Source organism: Monopterus albus, unplaced genomic scaffold, assembly GCF_001952655.1.
Source record: "Monopterus albus unplaced genomic scaffold, M_albus_1.0 scaffold77.1, whole genome shotgun sequence".
Classification (NCBI taxonomy): domain Eukaryota; kingdom Metazoa; phylum Chordata; class Actinopteri; order Synbranchiformes; family Synbranchidae; genus Monopterus; species Monopterus albus.
Genome location: NW_018127957.1, coordinates 169309 through 186599, shown reverse-complemented (window position 1 = coordinate 186599; position 17291 = coordinate 169309). Strand labels below are relative to the sequence as shown.

General features: G+C 38.4%; 2 protein-coding genes across 4 annotated transcripts in view; both read right to left on the bottom strand.

Annotated features, from left to right (window-relative positions):
• pdik1l (PDLIM1 interacting kinase 1 like) overlaps positions 1-3311 on the bottom strand; it is a 15893-nt gene extending 12582 nt beyond the window's left edge. The window contains exon 1 of one of the 3 annotated variants that reach the window (XM_020606412.1): positions 3147-3311. Coding sequence is in view for 1 of the 3 variants with exons in the window: in XM_020606411.1 (XP_020462067.1) it covers positions 2926-2950 (25 nt within the window). In the remaining 2 variants the exon portion in view is untranslated. Of the gene's footprint in view, positions 1-2925; positions 2979-3043; positions 3089-3146 lie in introns of those variants that run through there. The other 2 variants (XM_020606413.1, XM_020606411.1) reach the window with 2 other exon arrangements.
• A 5563-nt stretch (positions 3312-8874) lies between these two features.
• Positions 8875-17291, bottom strand: part of LOC109963699 (protein lin-28 homolog A-like) — a 12565-nt gene continuing 4148 nt past the window's right edge. The window contains exons 3-4 of the mRNA XM_020606435.1: positions 14913-15091; positions 8875-9130 (exon numbers count right to left, since the gene is read on the bottom strand). Of these exons, the coding sequence (XP_020462091.1) occupies positions 8905-9130; positions 14913-15091 (405 nt within the window). The 3' untranslated portion in view covers positions 8875-8904. The remainder of the gene's footprint in view (positions 9131-14912; positions 15092-17291) is intronic.

The window sequence follows — 17291 nt, the reverse complement described above, 5'->3', positions numbered from 1 at the left end:
TGACCAATTTATGTATGGCATGCACACTAAAATACAATGTTTCTTAAACTGATGGTTTTTCAAGCTACTTAAGAAGAGAATGTTACTTCAGTCATGTTGTTGTACTTGTGTTTAAGTTGGCTAGTTACACATAAAAATAAAAAAAAATTTAAAAAAATCGAAATCGTGAATCGGTCACATTTTATGAAAAAACCTAGATTTTTATTTTTTGCCATATCGCCCAGCCCTACATGGGAGTCACAAGCTGGGGCTAAAAGTTAACTTACTTTGCATTTGCTATATAGTGTTGCCCTCTGTCGCTGCAGTTGTCTTTCTGCACATTCAGCAAACAGGGTGACCATCGTCAAACAATCTGCCTACCGCTCAAAAGCCAAAATACAACCACACTTCAGATTTCATTCTGTTAGAAGACTGACTTTTTCACTGCCTCCTCATATTGTTTTAATACAAACACACGCAGCATGCTGTGCTTGCAGATGGCTGGCTGTTGCCAACTTTGACTGATGCTGGACAGTAGTTGACCCTTCGGTGGGAGAGTTTTTCAAAGTGTGTCAATCAATTACAGTTTAAGCTAATTAAAATTTGAAACTATAATACCAACCAATGAAAATTTTACCATGGTTTACTGTGAAACTGGTAAATGTTTCATTCCTAGATTGATGCTGGGACAAAACAAGGGAAATAAACAAGTAACTGCAAAGACAAAGATTCCCACTCAACTCAGACTCACAAATCTCACATTAGCTTCAGCCAAGCTTCAGAATTACTGGTGATTATGTCCATCATTTCTTGCAGTCATGTAAAAAGGCTACTACTTCACTGCCAGCACGTAGGAGGAACAAATAAAGCAACTTAAATACAAGTGGACACTTCACTACTGCATTAAGACAAACTTGAAAGAAAAAAAAATTGTAAGACAGGTACATCCTCTGTTATTAACATTAAACTATCTGTAGGAGCAGCTGCATCCCTTTAGTTCAATTACTTCGTGTAGCATATTTTCCCATTTGCCCAGGATCTAGAATTCCCAAAAATGGAGATTATCCAACATTATTTTTTTATAGCTCCCTCGTGGTCTAAACAGAACCCTTTCAACCACCACAAAATTTTATTACTTTGTTTCCTGAGATACACACCTTTTCTGGAAATTGCTTTTTACATTTCCTGGCCATTTATCAAACTCAGAAAACCCAAATAATCTCCCTGCTGTTTAAATACGGGTGCTAGTGGAGCAAAATGATGGCGCTGCTCCCCACTTGATTGCAGTAGGACTGCTGATGCAAGAAGATGGGTGGTAGTCTGATTACTGGCATGTGTTCCAGTCTGCTGAAGTGTAAACAGTTTTTGTCCAAACACAAACAGCACTGCTTCCCATTTAAATTTTTGCTAGTCAAATAAAATGGCAGAGAACAGTATGTAAGGGCATCAACTTTAGTGATCTCTCATCCACTGCATACAGCAAATCAAAGAACCCACATGGTACTGCATAAACTATCAGCACCTCTACAGTACTCTATGTTCACCACATGTGATGATTATACATTACATTTGTATTTAAGAAATAAATATACACTCCTCAGCAACACCATATATTTGAACCACAAAATTTACCAACTGACACTAAAGGGTTTTTTAGGAACCTTTCAAAAGGTGTGACACAGAGTGAAGGAGCAAATCTCATATTTGAAAGACTGGATGACAGAATTGTTGACTTTTGCTTGATACATGAGTTAATTGATTTATACTTTTTTTGTAGTTTTAAGTCAGTTAATTAAAGAACTATTGCTTCAACTCAATAAAAACTCCTAGTGTCCCTGTGAAAAAGTATACTATTGATAATATTGCGTATTTACAATTTCAATCAATGGTTATAGCAATCAAACACCACTACATATATATGTGACAGCTGGTTACATTGGATTTATGCCCAAGGAGTGCTGCTGGTGTGCACACTGACACTGAGAACCTCTTACAGTGTTTCTCGTTCATTGATTTATTTATCAATAGCAACAGTGACCGCCACATATTCATTTAAAATAGGTCCAGTTTTATGTCAATGTGGCACATAGCGCATGTATTCACCCAGTCCCTCCCGCCGTTTCTCTCTCTCTCTCACGCACATGACAACGGGGCCGTGTGTGAAGAGCTCCTCCTCTCTCTGGGTGTTTATTTCTTTCATAACACAACGCTGTCACTCGCGGATATCCAACTCTTCTAATGTTATTAGCTAGCAAGCTGCGCTACGCTGATCCTGAATGCAGCTGTTGCCGAGGTCAGCGTGCTGCATATGGACTGCTCTACAAGTGGACAAAGTTCATGCTGGTCCATAAACTCCGACACTGACTGTTTGCACCCTGAGTCCGACCAGTGTGATTATCGATCCAAGTGATTCGCTTCGAATATTTATTGGTTTCACCCAGTACTTCTGAAGCAACAAGATGTGGTCAGGAAGGGAGAGATGTGGGAGCAGGGCAGCAGCCAACATGCTGCTGCGGGGAAGGGGCACGGTACAGCGGTACTTTAGCATATGCGAAACTACTGTAAAACACCTGCCCGCTATGGACATTCACTTAAAAATAGGACTTAATTAACTGCAAACATACTAGATACCGTCGGATTTGGAGATGCCAGAGATCCCCCAAAAGTCTGAAATAAGAAGTTGCCTCCCAGACGAAAAGAATGACAGCCAGCACGCTAACTGGCTAATTAATGAGACATCCACTTGGCTGATTGGTTCACAGGCTAATGGCTATGTAGCCTGACCACCGTCAGCTAACGAGGTAGTTGGTTAGCTAACATTAGCTAATCACGTTAACAGTAGCTAACAAAGAGTCCAGCTCTCGCCAGTACAGTCGACATGTATGTCTGCATCAGGCTTATATAATTATAACGTTAAAAAACCAGTTCATTGCTCTTAAACTGTACCAAGGCTGGAGCATGGAGGAGGCATGCATGACAAGCACCAGGTATTGACAGCTTATTGTCCTCTATGTGTGCGTGCACGCGCGTGCCATCCAGAAATTCAATTCTTCAAAACACACACCTGCGAACCAATTAGACACGTAGCCACAGCAGACGAGACAATGGTCTGAAGGCAGAAGAGCCTACAGCTGATGTGCTGCGGCTTGTCATCTGCTCAGTCTCACCTTTGAAACGTTTCTCGGGGGTTCATTTGTTGTCTTCCTCACTCTCCCTGGCAGCCATTACCGCCGCATGTTCTGCTCACATAGTCAAACCAAGGTTTTGTCAAACACAGGACGTGAGAGCGTGCAGCTGGTATGCTGCGCTGCGCAGCGGCGGCCACAGTCCACTTCCTGCTACATCTTTCAAAATAAACTCTTAATATTCTGTAAACTTACTCAATTTCAAGTCACATTCCCATAATAATATTTGTCAAATGTGCCGACATCTATAAATACAGACTATATGTATATAAATCATTAATATTCCAATGTCTTTGATAAAGCTTAATGTCAAATTTATAACAATTAGCCTATCATTATGCACTTAAACATATTTTTGGATTACTTAAGCCCTAAGCACAGTGAACAATCAGTTTTTCAGTAATCACATTACTGCCTCAATTGACTTTTTAAGTTTTATTACAAAACAGCAGGCCTACACATAGACAAATAATCAATCACCATATTAACTATGACTCTTCAGCGAATATGTACCTGTAAAAATCTCATTAAAAGAAACTGAATCCTGCTTATTAGATTTTACGTGAGTGAATTGCAGCTTCTATTAACATAAAACTATATTTTACAAGTTCATCTCTTACAGTTGCATATAGGCATTCATTTAACAACTTTACTGATAACCTCTATATCCCCACAAAGTGACGAATTTATAAACAAGCCTATATATTGAAGGAAAGTTTCAAAACTTTCAGCCATGCTCAAGGATAGGTTTGGCTAGCTTTACATTGTTCCCTGCAATTTTCCTTTTCACATTTCTGACATTTCTCTTCCATGTGGTGCTGTTGCTGACAGCATCAAATGGGGGGGGGGGGTTTCTTTGTTAAGCCAAGCGAAGGCGGGGTACACCCTGGACAGGTCGCCAATTCATCGCAGGGCTACTTATTATAATGTTTTATTTAAAAATCCAACTAATTTCAGTGTTACACATCTCTGATACAGATAACACAAAAGTTTGACTGAATACGGTTAAAATACAAAATACTTATTACTCATAATTGCCTAAACTGTGATTCATAAAGTGAACTTGTCCTAGCAACAGTCCAAAAGTCATCAGCATAAAGTGTAGATAAAAGAATCAACAAAACATAAATCTTGTCTATGTTCAATCTTTAATTTGTCATTGTTTTGCAGCACAGATTATTTTGCAAGATGAAAATATAATTAGGAAAGTGAGAGAATGATTCATATGCAATCACAAATATAATTACTGAGTTTTAAAAGGCTACAGTAAATTTATACCCAGAGACTCAACATGAGCATTCACTGTCTGCAGTGGCATCACCAGAAAAACCAAACCAATGGGTGTGTCTGCTCTGGTAAGTAAAGATATGGTAGTTGTGTATTTATCAGTTAGTTTGTGTTTCTATCTCCTGGAAAAGCATGATATTGGTCTTAAGTATAGAATCTTTCAGTTTACTGTCAGCAACAACAAGCTTAAAGATATCAAGAGTTTTATGAGGTAACACACATCACACTGAAAAGGAATTGTTAAAAAAACATATTAAGTAATAAATATTTGACATACATCTTTTTTTTTTAAATACAATACTTACAAAACTGGTTTTTGGACATGCTGTTTTCAAGCTGTCTGTATCAAAACCAAAACCACACCTGAGGTAGACTTGTATAGATTTTGGACAAGACAATTTATGACTTGGTCTCACTTAAGAAGTAATATAAACAACAAGAAACAAGATAGAACACAGAGACCCGATTTATATTAGAGTATTTTACGTGATAGATTAGACCCCATTGTACTGCAGCGTAATGATCCTTAGTGATGATTTTCAACACCCATTAACCTCTACCATCAGCGGAATCAGTCGCCAGTCCCCGTTTATATGAAAAGCTAACCTATAATTCTACTCTATTATGCACACTCATCATGGACATTACATTAATACTGTGAGAAAGACACTGAATATGTACAATAACAACAACATCTTGGTGAATTTTACCATGCCAACATCTATAAAGCTAACTAATTAGCACAAGCTGTCCTGTTTGTTTAGTCCTTAACGCAAACAGTCAGGTAAAAAGTGACAAGCTCTGTTCTAGACTTTCTTGACAAAAAACTGTTTAGCCATTTACTCAGTGACTGCAGGAAGTTGCACACAATCACTGCAAGTAACTTGTGTTTGGCAAGAAATAGTTATAGCCCATAACTCCACATAAAACCAAGAGTTGTTTTTACTTTTATGTTTGTGTAGGACTAAAATAAAAGAAAAAAAGAGAAACAAAATACTACTAAAATGCACTTTTCCCACTTCAGACACAACATACTGTATGTAGCCCATAGACTGTAAATAAAAATGGAGAATGTGACAGCTCCCAGAAGTGAACAAATTAAACTAGCATGAATGTGCACCTAAAAAAAAAAAAGGTTCTGGTCATGACAAATTGAATCAAAAATGGGAAAATGACCACATACTAGAAGCATTCATGATGTATGAAAAAATAGCCGATGGTTCGAACCACCAGACTCATCCAGGGCTAGTGAACTAGCTTCAAGTATGTGGTAATTTAGTTCCCAGATGAGAAGCTACCACAAGCCCCCTGATGGATGGTTACAGAATAGGTCATAAACAACATCTCTCCATGGTAGTGGATAGGACACGAGCCAAACTAAAAACTCAAAGTAGCTACAAATTTTTGCCAGAGGTGATTTCTATTGTTTTTGGCAGATATTATCTCACTGGTAAGTTTGTTTTTAATAAGTGATCTGATTATATAAAAAGGGATATATTTCGGATGATTTGACAGCTTTGAATGGCAGCCTGATGCTGTCATTCCACTTCTCGTTAATGTACAGGTTTCAAAATGCCAGGATGGCAGCCACGGTATTCACAATATTTTGGCTTCACTTTTGCATAGTGGAAAGAAGTAGTAACGTGCCATCCATTTTGACATACAGCCAATGGTGGAGCCTATAGTAGCAAGCTAACTGGTTTAATCTAGCTAGCAAGCTCTGTACCTAAAGCTAATTGCTTTGAAAATACATAGCTACCAGAAAATTAAAAATAAAAACAATTAACTTGCTACTTCCTTTATAGCTGGTGTTTTAAGTAGTTGAAATATTTGCTAATGAACATTTAACATTTATAAAAAATGTGAAATACAATAGCATAAAACAAATGCAATGCACACCATGCTGAAAGATTTGAGAGCAGATGGTTCCTCTAAGTCTTACAAGGTTGCCACAGTACTTGTTGTATTTGGTCTAGCACATAATAACACAAAGATAGTGCATCCCTCATTTGGCAATCAATATCTTCCAGCAACCCAAGACAGAATATAACTTAAATATATAGACACTTCCTAAAAAACAAGGTCTTACACTTTCTCCCTGAGTTTATGATGATGCTAAATAAACTGAATGCAGGCTGATGTTACTGTGAACACATTTTTAAATACATAGATAAAAGGGTTTAATACTCAACACTGGATGCTGTGTTTTTAATGTGCAGCGACAATACACTAAAGTTGAAGATTAATTGCACTATAAGAAAACAAATACACAGTAATACAATTGTTGGAATGAGTCAGAGAAGCTGTAACAGACTGCAAAACATGTGCAAATGAAGCCAAAGCTTTGCACAAATGTCTTGAGTTGAAGCTCTCAGATGTTCAGTCAGCTTTTCAGTCTAAACCAGTGGCAGAGAAAAAAAACTAGAAGGAGAACAACTCTGATTAAATAATTAACATAAAAAAAATGATAATGTCTATATACATGTAGATTCAAATCAAGTGAAAGCAAACCCCCACCCCCCAAACTTCTTCCTTCTGTTTCAAGTATAAGAACAAAAAAGTCCCTGGTATATACTGTATGTGTCAAAACATTCCCTTTTCGATTATTTCACAGACCAAACCTACCATACAATCAATGCTAGTTTTGCATATAAGTACAAATAATGAAATGGCAACTTGGTATTAAGAAAACCCCCCACTTATTCAATATTTTTCATAGGTATGTGTGATGAAATGATGTTTTTTCTAATGTAATATGACGCTTCAAAGCAGCTCTCACCAACCCCACTGGAAAGTGGAGATTATGGCACTTATGTGGAGACATTACTTACTTTCTAGGCCTACCTGAAGATATTTTCTTATAAAGGCAGACATAAATACTTAAAAAGATAAGTGTTTTCTCTTTACATTCACATGCTGTTTACCTTGGTTATTTCAAGTTTAGCAATAAAAAAGTGTGAGAGAATGCTATTTCTAACCAAAAAGATTCCACAGAGTATAATTTTGCCAGCTCTTTACTCTTCTCTTCTGAGACCAGACACAAGGGTTTGACTAGACACAAGAGTTTTTGAAGGTAAGTACCAATAGTTGAGATAAATGCAGTTTTGTTACAGTTATCAGAATCATGAACTTCCATTCATAGTGTGAAGAAAACATGATAAAATCACAGTATAACATGGCTCCATTTTGCACCGCAGCTTGCTGAGGTTTGCTAGGTGTGCTCATGGGACAGTAAAAGCTTTAGAAGAAATAATAATGCTGTCAAGTTCTATGTATAAAGTACTCTGAATTTTACATGTTTTCTTTTGATTAAAATTATATATGTTTGAAAAATATAAAGCTATAATCACGCTAAGTTAACAACAATAATCTAGCTAACTACACAGCTAAATGGCTAAAGCTACTTGTACTGTACACTTTGCAATTTTAACATTTTGGGCTAAATTATTTGACAAAGAAAGTTGCTACATTGTAAATCCTGACTTTACAACTCTGAGTTCAAGTGGTATATGCTCACTGTCCATTTTATTAGCTACACTTGTAGAATTTAATACAATTCATCACAGGTGTTTCACCATAACAGATACATTTATGAGGCATATAATGGTCAGTGTTGTGTTGACACTGTCATAGTGGTGTAAGTAAATAAGGAGGACAGAATAGTAAACAACAACGTTGGTTGGATTTTATACTAATACCTGGCTATTAAATGCAGAAAAGAGGTACTTCTTTAAGTTTTTTCTTTATTCTTTTTAAAATGTACCCATTATCACTTTCTTTGTAGTTTTCTTGAAGCGTACAGGCCTTTTTAGATTTTTTTTTCCAGTTTCATAGAAGGAAAATCACAGGTGAAACCAATACAGTTAATGATAGCTCTGTTCAAATGAAGTGTCCCAGTAAGGCATGCCAGAATTCCAGCATGCACAGTGCCAGAGGTTAACACTTAAATGGAATGCAGCCATCCTTATTGTTATTAATTGCACCTTAGATTTCTTGTAAACAGGTCAAAATGCCTGTTTTTAAAATTGTCTGTCATAATCAGCAAGTTGGCTTTATATCAATTGTGGTCAAATATCTGCAAACCCATGTATCAGTCAAACCCATCCTTGAGCTTTTGGCCATTCACAACAATGTTAGATGCACCCTGTATGTGTGTAATGTCTTGGAGGGTTGTAAACCAACAAGAATTGTATCAGCATTTTTGTAACACATCATGTCAGATCACTCCAAACATCAACTTGATATATCTGTGGCTACTATTCAGTAAGTCTGATTGTTTTGTTTCAAAACTAAGACAATTATCTAAGGCAGGGGGGAAAACATTAAGTAAAAAAATTCAGTCACATCAGTATTACAGTGATGTCTCTTTTTTGCCACTCGATAAATAAAACCTGAGGTAGCTCTTTTAAAAAGCAGTGTCCTAGTGAAGAATCTCACATATTCCCTGAATCATTCACTCTGAACTTCCAGAGGCCGTGGCCTGGCTGCGCTCCTCTTCCTCATCCCTCGGTGAGGTAGCTATTCCCTGAAAGCCTGGAGACGAATGCTGCTGCTGCTGTGCTTTGGCCGGACACTTGGCTACCATGTGGGACACACTCTGACAAAAATGGCACTTTTTGGGTTGAGGGGGCAGCTGGCATTCCTTGGCATGGTGGCCAGGTTCTCCACAGTTGTAGCATCTAATAGTGTCAAGAAAATGAAAAGAACATTCACTGTACAAGTATGAGTGTATTATTAAACTATACCTTTATCAGTACTAGTCATACATGTAAGAAATGTGGTGCTCATATATTGTTAAACACACTGTAAACTCCAAAATAACTTGTATATTTTATTATTATTATTATTCAGATGCATTTAATATATTTTACAAGTACTTGATTTGACTGTTGAAATGTGAATAAAACCCATCTGCAGTGAAGTGGTTTCTACCACCAGAGGGCAGCACACTCCCAGCTTCAGTCCCATCTGTCACAAGGCCCCATGTTTGGCAGCTGCAGCTGTCAGGGGATTTAGCCAAATTGATCTCTGTCCCTCTGGCAGCACTGATTAACTGCCAACCACATTTAAAAATATTATTGTTGTTTCCCCTACTGATCAAGATAAAACGATGAACTCTGCAGTTTAAACTGTCTTATCCACTCAAAACTGTGTTTTGCTTGTTATGCCTTCACTTGGATATTTGAGCATCACTGAGGAGACTAATGTTTGTACAGTTTGTTTGTCATTCCCACTGGCTAAAGGAAGGAAAGTTCTCTGTTTTCACTTAAATCTCAGTTTAATACCTTGACACATCAGCAGGATTTTGTGAGATCACAACTAGTTTGGTGCCAAATGTGGCCCAGTATCTTACACAAACATGATAACTAGACATTTCAGTGAAGTAAGACACATCTTGAGTCCAGCAGTTGGAATGAACAGTATATACATATTCATGGTTACTGGCAATTTCAGATCAGGGTCACATCATCAGGTAACGTGAATGTAGCCTTTAATGAAACAGAACTACAATTAAACATGATAAATTACACCAAACCTTTTCTGCTATGCCAAGTCACATCTGTCCCATGTATAAAAAACCACTAATTGCAGTTTGCAATCCTTCAGAAATGTGTTAAACAGCAACCCAACGTGATCATATTGTCAAAACAGACCTGTACTAAAAGTCACTAGATGATTACAGTAAACTATCATCCAGTCTTAAAGCTATAATAATAAAAACATCAAAGCATTAATTAGAGATTGAGAAGTGCTTGCAGTAGCTATCATTAAAACAGAGTATCATTACAACACTCCACCTCTGCTACTGTGTGTTGATGGGCTTTCAGTAAATGTGTGCTGAGAAAGCTAATGATCAGTGGCTAAGTGAAATCCTGTCAGTGAATTTGTTAGGGAAGGATAAATAAGGCAAGTGGGGCTGTGCAGTGTGCCACAAAGGGACACTAGCCACTTAAACAGGGGAGCAAAACCTATAGATTATTTTGGATATGGACAATCAAGTTTTTTACTGGCCCTGGCCTTTTCCTCTGCTCCCCATGTGCAGTCAAACAAGTAAATAAACAGAGAAGGGAGCGGTAAAGTCAACACTGCCTGCCAAATCATGTAAACACTTTTCTAAGACTTCTAAAAGTATTATGAATACACTCACACTAAGGAATGCACTGGTGAACTAGAAGTGTATTCAGGAAACACACACACACACACAAATCCACTGTTAGAATTTCAGGTTTTACTTTAATAGAATGTTTGCATTGTTCTGTGCAGTGTAAAGATTTTTTCCCCCTGTTTAAACTGAGAAAACCTCAAACCCTATAAATAATCTCATTTTTGTTAACAAGGTACATTATCAGTCAGTACATAGAAAAAAACAAACAGCAGCTAGTATTTTGGTATTGGTTTACTAATGCTCACTGTAAGGTAATGTTCATGTGGGAAATATAGGGGAATTAATCAAACACACAACAGTGAAATTTTGTCAGTATCTGGCCAGCAAAGCCAATGAAAAGACACTGATTTCTTAATTCCCTAAAACAACTGAGTGCTAGAGTTTCTAACACATGTTCCTCAAATAGAAAGAAGCAATGCTTTTGCTGGGGATTATTTTCAGTAGTGGAATAATACATATTCAGGGAATCTCACAGTGTATGTGAGATTGAGTAAACTATAGTGTGTGTTCATGCTAATGAAGGAAAACCCAGTGCTCAGTAATGTGTTTTAATAGATTTTGGACAGCAGTGGAGCTCTATGGTGCTGAATGCATTGCTTTTTACTAGAGATCAATCATTGTTGGTTCGGGGCTTTTTATGTGATTTGCTGAAAAATACTAACTATGATCAGGCTTAGCCTCTGAAGCAGCAGAATTCATCCTGTGAGATACACAATGATGTGAGCGGTACATTGTCTCACAGTTACCCACCAACTCCTTTCTCTTTTCCTCCCAGCCCCCCATCAAGGGCTCAGTATTGATCAGCGTGGCCACGAGGGTGGCAGAAGGAACTCCTTTGTTTCAGTACTACTATGACCTCTGAACCCTGACACCCGCTCACTCAATGCCCCTCCTCCCACCCTCCCCCTCTGCCTCATTTGCACACCACACTCTATTGTTGCTATGGCAGTAGTGACCTCTGACCTCTCTCGAGCACCTACATCTGTTATCAATTAAATGGATAAGATCCTTTCTTCTTCTGAATACAACATTCATGTTTGGGAAAAAAGAGGGAACATATGAATGCAATCAAACCTGCTGGGTATTTTAGGACAGGAAGCTGTGGGATCATTTTTATCAGTGCTCACCATGACTAATGCAGTTGAATTTAAGAAAATGTTGTAAATAACATACAATCTACAAATCTAAATATTTTATTCTCTTAAATGCAAAATTCATTGTATCACTGTCAGCAGTTTGTTCAGGTCCAAAAGATGCTATCATATTAATAGCTTCAACAATACCTAAACAAGCTTCTAAATCGAATTATTGCAAATAAATAGCAGTTTCTAATAACATTAAATTACAAATTAATTTATGGCTTTTGTTTGTAATAAAGTGACAACCAGATAAAGATGCACGGAGGCCAGCACAGAAGCCCAGAAATGGAGCACAGGGGATTGGAAAAGCCTGAAAAGATCAAACTATCTATTGCTCGAGCTCAGCCTACTGATCTTGCACTTAGTCATCAAAATATTCTGTATGAGTGTCTTTTTTAGTTCTAAAGTTAACTTTCACCAAAACATGATGTAAAAGTTCAGAATGCTTTTAAACTCCAGAAATGTTCTTATCGGTCCTAGAAGTCCTATTTTTCTTCAAGCAATGGGAAAAAAACTCTGTCACTGCACAAATAATAGTCTCATGTTTGTTTTTTATTTAAATCAATTTGTTTCATCCATCCATCCATTTTCTATACCGCTTAGTCCCAAACGAGGTCACGGAGCCAATGGGGGTACATCCTGGACAGGTCGCTAGTCCATGGCAGGGCTAACACACAGACGAACAACCACTCACACACACACAAAATCACTCGGGCAATTTAGAGACACCAATCAACCTATGCTGCATGGCTGTGGACTGTGGGAGGAAGCCGGAGCACTGGAGCCGGAGAGAACCCACGCAAGCACGGGGAGAACATGCACACTCCGCACAGAAAGGCCCCAGGTTGGCCGGGGCTCAAACCCAGAGCCTTCTCGCTGTGAGGCAACAGTGCTAACCACCACGCCACCGTGCTGCCCTCAATTTGTTTCAAATATTCAAAAAGTTTCAAAAAAGTTTTTAGATTATTTTCTGATTTTTGTAAGTTTTTTGTTTGTTTGCAAACAATTCATAAAACACAGTGACTTAAATTAGTAATGTTTAAGTATCATCAGTGCATTGCAGAGATTTTTCACTTGTTCAAAGCGGAACCCCAAAGGAGAGAGGAGCACATGAGGAGAAATTCTCACCAATCATTACTGAAAAACTCCTATTGGATAAATATGACTGGAACCATTTAAGGACAGTCCCATGACTACCTACAGACTGAGCAACATGAGAAATGAGGACTGCATGATCCACAGTATCAAAAGCAGCTGTGAGGTCCAACATGGCAGGGTTCCTATCATCACAGTAAAAAGAATAGCATTGATACGTTTAACAGAGCTGACTCAGTGCTATGGAGAGACCTAAAACCAGACAGCTATTAAAAAGTCAAGAAAATATAACCCTACAGTATTAAAGACCGAACAGGAACTGCATCCAAAGCACAATAGGAGGATTTCATGTGCTGAGCCACCTCTGAGAGAAGTGAAAGAGAAACAGGCTCAAACTGCTCAAATACAGTAAATCATGAAGGAACAACAGTGTAATATCATTTGAGTTATTTGAGTCCTGCCTGACCATAGATACTTTTTCAATAAAATGTTGGAGAACCATCTCACAAGTAGCAGAAGACACATCAGGCTGAACAGTAGTACATGGGTTTGCTGAGTAACATCCTGGGGCAACGACAGCTGTTGGTAATAATGCCAGATAGATATTGAGATTTGGCGGCTTTCACAGCATTCTGGTAGCCTGTTAAGCAGTCCTTGATACATGTAACCTGTCCTTCTTCCACTTGTGTTCAGCACATCTACAGTGTTGCCAGAGAGCACAAGTGGATCTGTTCAACCAAGGTTCAGCTCTAGATTTAGAAGATTTCAATCTTAAAGGGGTAACAGCATTAAGGCTAGCAGAGCATGTGGGATGGAAGAGAGAGACAAAAACCTCTGGGCATCCAGAAGAAACCAGTCCATCCAAAGCATAAAGATGAGAAATAACAAAGTCCAGGGTGTGTTATAGCAATAAACATGCAGGTTAAACTCACAGCAAACCATATTTTGGTGCAACACGAGCTAAATATTCTGAAAACGTTTGGATAAATTTCGATGGGCAATAAACCAGTGCACACAGCACAGGGCCAGAGAAATAAATCACAAACAACTGTAGCTCAAAACTAGAAAATGTATGTGAGGGGAATGGTCAGCAGCTAAAGTCCGGTCAAAGTGTTCTTAGGCAAGACGCTGAACTCCTAGTTGTTCCCAGTGAGACACATGTGTGAATGAGATATAGTGTACAACTTTCTGAGTGCATATCAATGCGCAGAAAAGCACTGTGTAAGTACTATTTACATGGTTAGCCTAGTTTATCACAGAGGGAAACAGTTATCCTGCCAAACAAAGCTGTCTAGAACATCTCTAGGGCTCACTAATTACATGGTGTGTCTCATTTGTTTTGCCTGTATGCAAACAGAAATATAAAAATGATCACTGGTGACATTAGAGTAACTAACATGCTGGAACAGTTCCTTCACAAACTACTGCCAGGCACAGCGACTGCATGTAGCATCTCTGCACTATGTCTTGTCTCTATGGTTTCCAGGTTTGGTGCCAACATGTCTCTGAGTAAACTAAACCAAACCCCGTGCACCGTGTAACGAAATCATTTTTACATTTGTGTTAAATTATTCTCCATGCATTGCTAGAGCCAATCTCAGAGAACTCACACAGGCACAGGGAGAACATGCAAACTCCACACAGAAAGGCCCCGGGTCGGCCGGGGCTCAAACCCGGAAGCTTCTTGCTGTGAGGTGACCCTTTGACCAGAATCGGTTTTCCCCTGCTTAAAGTCTTCATGCAAAGCCAGGCTATACCATGTCCTGACTCCAGCTCCATCAGCAACATACTGTAAAGGCAAAATGGTATCTCTTTTCATTTAACTCTCTGAAAGAAAGTGAATGAGTGTATTTCCCAGAATGTTGAACTACCCCTTTAAGTTCAACAGGAAATGGAGCAGATGTCTCCTCGTCAGAAAGTTGGTGGTTCAATTCCTGGTCTCCCCAGTAAATGTACTGAAGTGTCTTTGGGCAAAGACATTGACCCTCTGGTTGCCAGGCAGTGACTAACAGTACCACCATCAGTAAGAAATTTAGGCAGATTGCCTCAGACTGAACATACCTGTCTCCCTTGGAGCGTCGTATCTGGGAACTCTTTGGTCTTCTCTCACTGCCCAGACATGGTGCTCCATTAGGCCCAGTAACCCTGACAGACTCCAGCCCTTTCGACGATTTCCTATAAGTGAACTCCACGGCCTCACCTTCTCTGAGGCTGCGGAAGCCCTCCATGTGCAGTTTGCTCTGTTCATTAAAAAGAGCAATGGTTACTGGGTGTTTGTCACCTCCCAGTGCCGACATGGACATAGCAGAAGCCAACTGTACATTACACTTATAAAAACTGGCTCAATATGAAATTGTAGATGTTCAAATTTCCATTTTTTTATGTAAATTTGAAGGATTTGTCATTTGATGAAGAAAATTAGTACAGGATCAAAGCTTAACAGGCAGGCGTCATGATGAACTTTGAACCTCAGTCCTAAACAACGATTTATACCAACTATCTATGATAAAGGTGATTAACCTGATGCCACATTTTATCTACACTGGGTCTTTTTTGAGGCCAGTTTAATATCTTGCTTCCAAAGAGACCACAGTTCCCATGACACAACAAAATCATCACAGCTCCGTGTGCAGTCCTTCTCTTTTCACTAAGATCAGCAGCAGCTGCACTATTTATCCAGTTTGAAAATCAAGAGGTGACTGTGGTGTAGTGGTCACAGCCTGAATTGCAGGATAAGTATTTCTGACAACATAAATACAATTATCTTGGGCCAAAAGCTGCTGGATGTACAAGAAGTGCACTGATAGAAAAGTGCCACTCTGACCAGGAATCTTCAGCTTCCTCATAAAAACCAATTCCTGTTGACAGACCTGTTTAAGCATTGGTGCTTACACCCCACCTCCCCTTGTGTGTCCTATGAAACCTGCACAGCATTCCTAAAGACCCCCCACCCCCACCCCCCTTAAACTCCATAAAACAAAGCAGAACCAAAGATGGCTCTCACTATAAATAATCATAGAGTGAACACAGTTTTAATGTGCACAACATTTCCTTAGTAGACTCTCCTGCTATGTTGCTTTATACTCTAGGTTTCACTTACCCATTCACATAATCCCCTGCGTTTGTAATACAGATATTCCTTTGCTATATTTTTAATTACAAAGAATATACTGTATTTCCCTGCAGTGAACTGTTTCAACCAACTCTTTAGATTATTTCCCATTTTGATATTCACTTCTATGTAGTGGTGGAAAGTACATTTATTCAAGTACTATACTTAAGTACAATTTTGAGGTATCTGTACTTCACTTACAGTGTGTTCATTTTGTGCTATACCATTCATCAACTTTACTACATTTTAGAGGCAAATATTGTATTTTTTATTCCACCACATAACATATTTGATAACTTTAGTTACTAGTTACTGGTAATAATACTCATAAAGATTAGATTAGATTAGATTAGATTAGATTAGATTAGATTAGATTAGATTAGATTAGATTAGATTAGATTAGATTCGATTCAATTCAACTTTATTCTCATTATCCATGTACAAGTATAAGGCAATGAAATGCAGTTTAGCATCTCACCACAAGTGCAATAACAGCAGTACAGAGTGCACAGTATCTTCAGTATTATATTTATATAAATTTATCGATTCACAGTGGAAAATTCACTAACTACAGAGCAGTTATAAGCATAAGTGGCATAAAACTACCTCCACCTTTACCCGCTGCAACATTACATGTGATGTGCACAACAATGCATCAATACTTATAATCCAATTGTTACTTTTACTTAAGTAGGGTATCTGAGTAATTCTTCCCTGCTGCTATGGTGTTACACTGCAGTTACAGGAAATCTCCTGGAAAGCAGTGGTAGTAAAATGGTGGCAGAAGAAGAGGAAGAAAAAGAATTCACACAGAGTGAGCAACAGAGACATTTGCAGTGTTGCACAGAAGTCGTTATGTAAGGACTTGAGAGAGTTGTTCAAATCCATTTCCACGGAAGAAAATTTGATCGTTGGTCTGTCGTTGTGGAAAGGCTCAGCAATCCAAGAAGCACTTTGCAGCCATCAGCCATCCACCAAACACTAGATAGCTGGGTTTAGCCTGGCAGCATGCAGCAGCCACAAGCCACCTACGAGCCTTCGATGGTCATTTGTTGGTGTGTACACATTAACGCTGCTACTGATTGAGCTGAAGGAAACAACGTAACCTTGCTGCCCATTAAAGCCACAGTTGTGAAGAGCTCTGCACTATTTACACGAGAATAATGCTAGACATTTTAAATGCAATACATCTATTTATCTAATTTAACTGAAAGTGCCCCTGAAGCACAAAACGAATAAACATGTTTAAATATTTGGCAAGTAGTAAAGATACTGTCACTAAAATGTTCAATAATAATGAATTTTTCCAGCAAATTATCTGATGATGG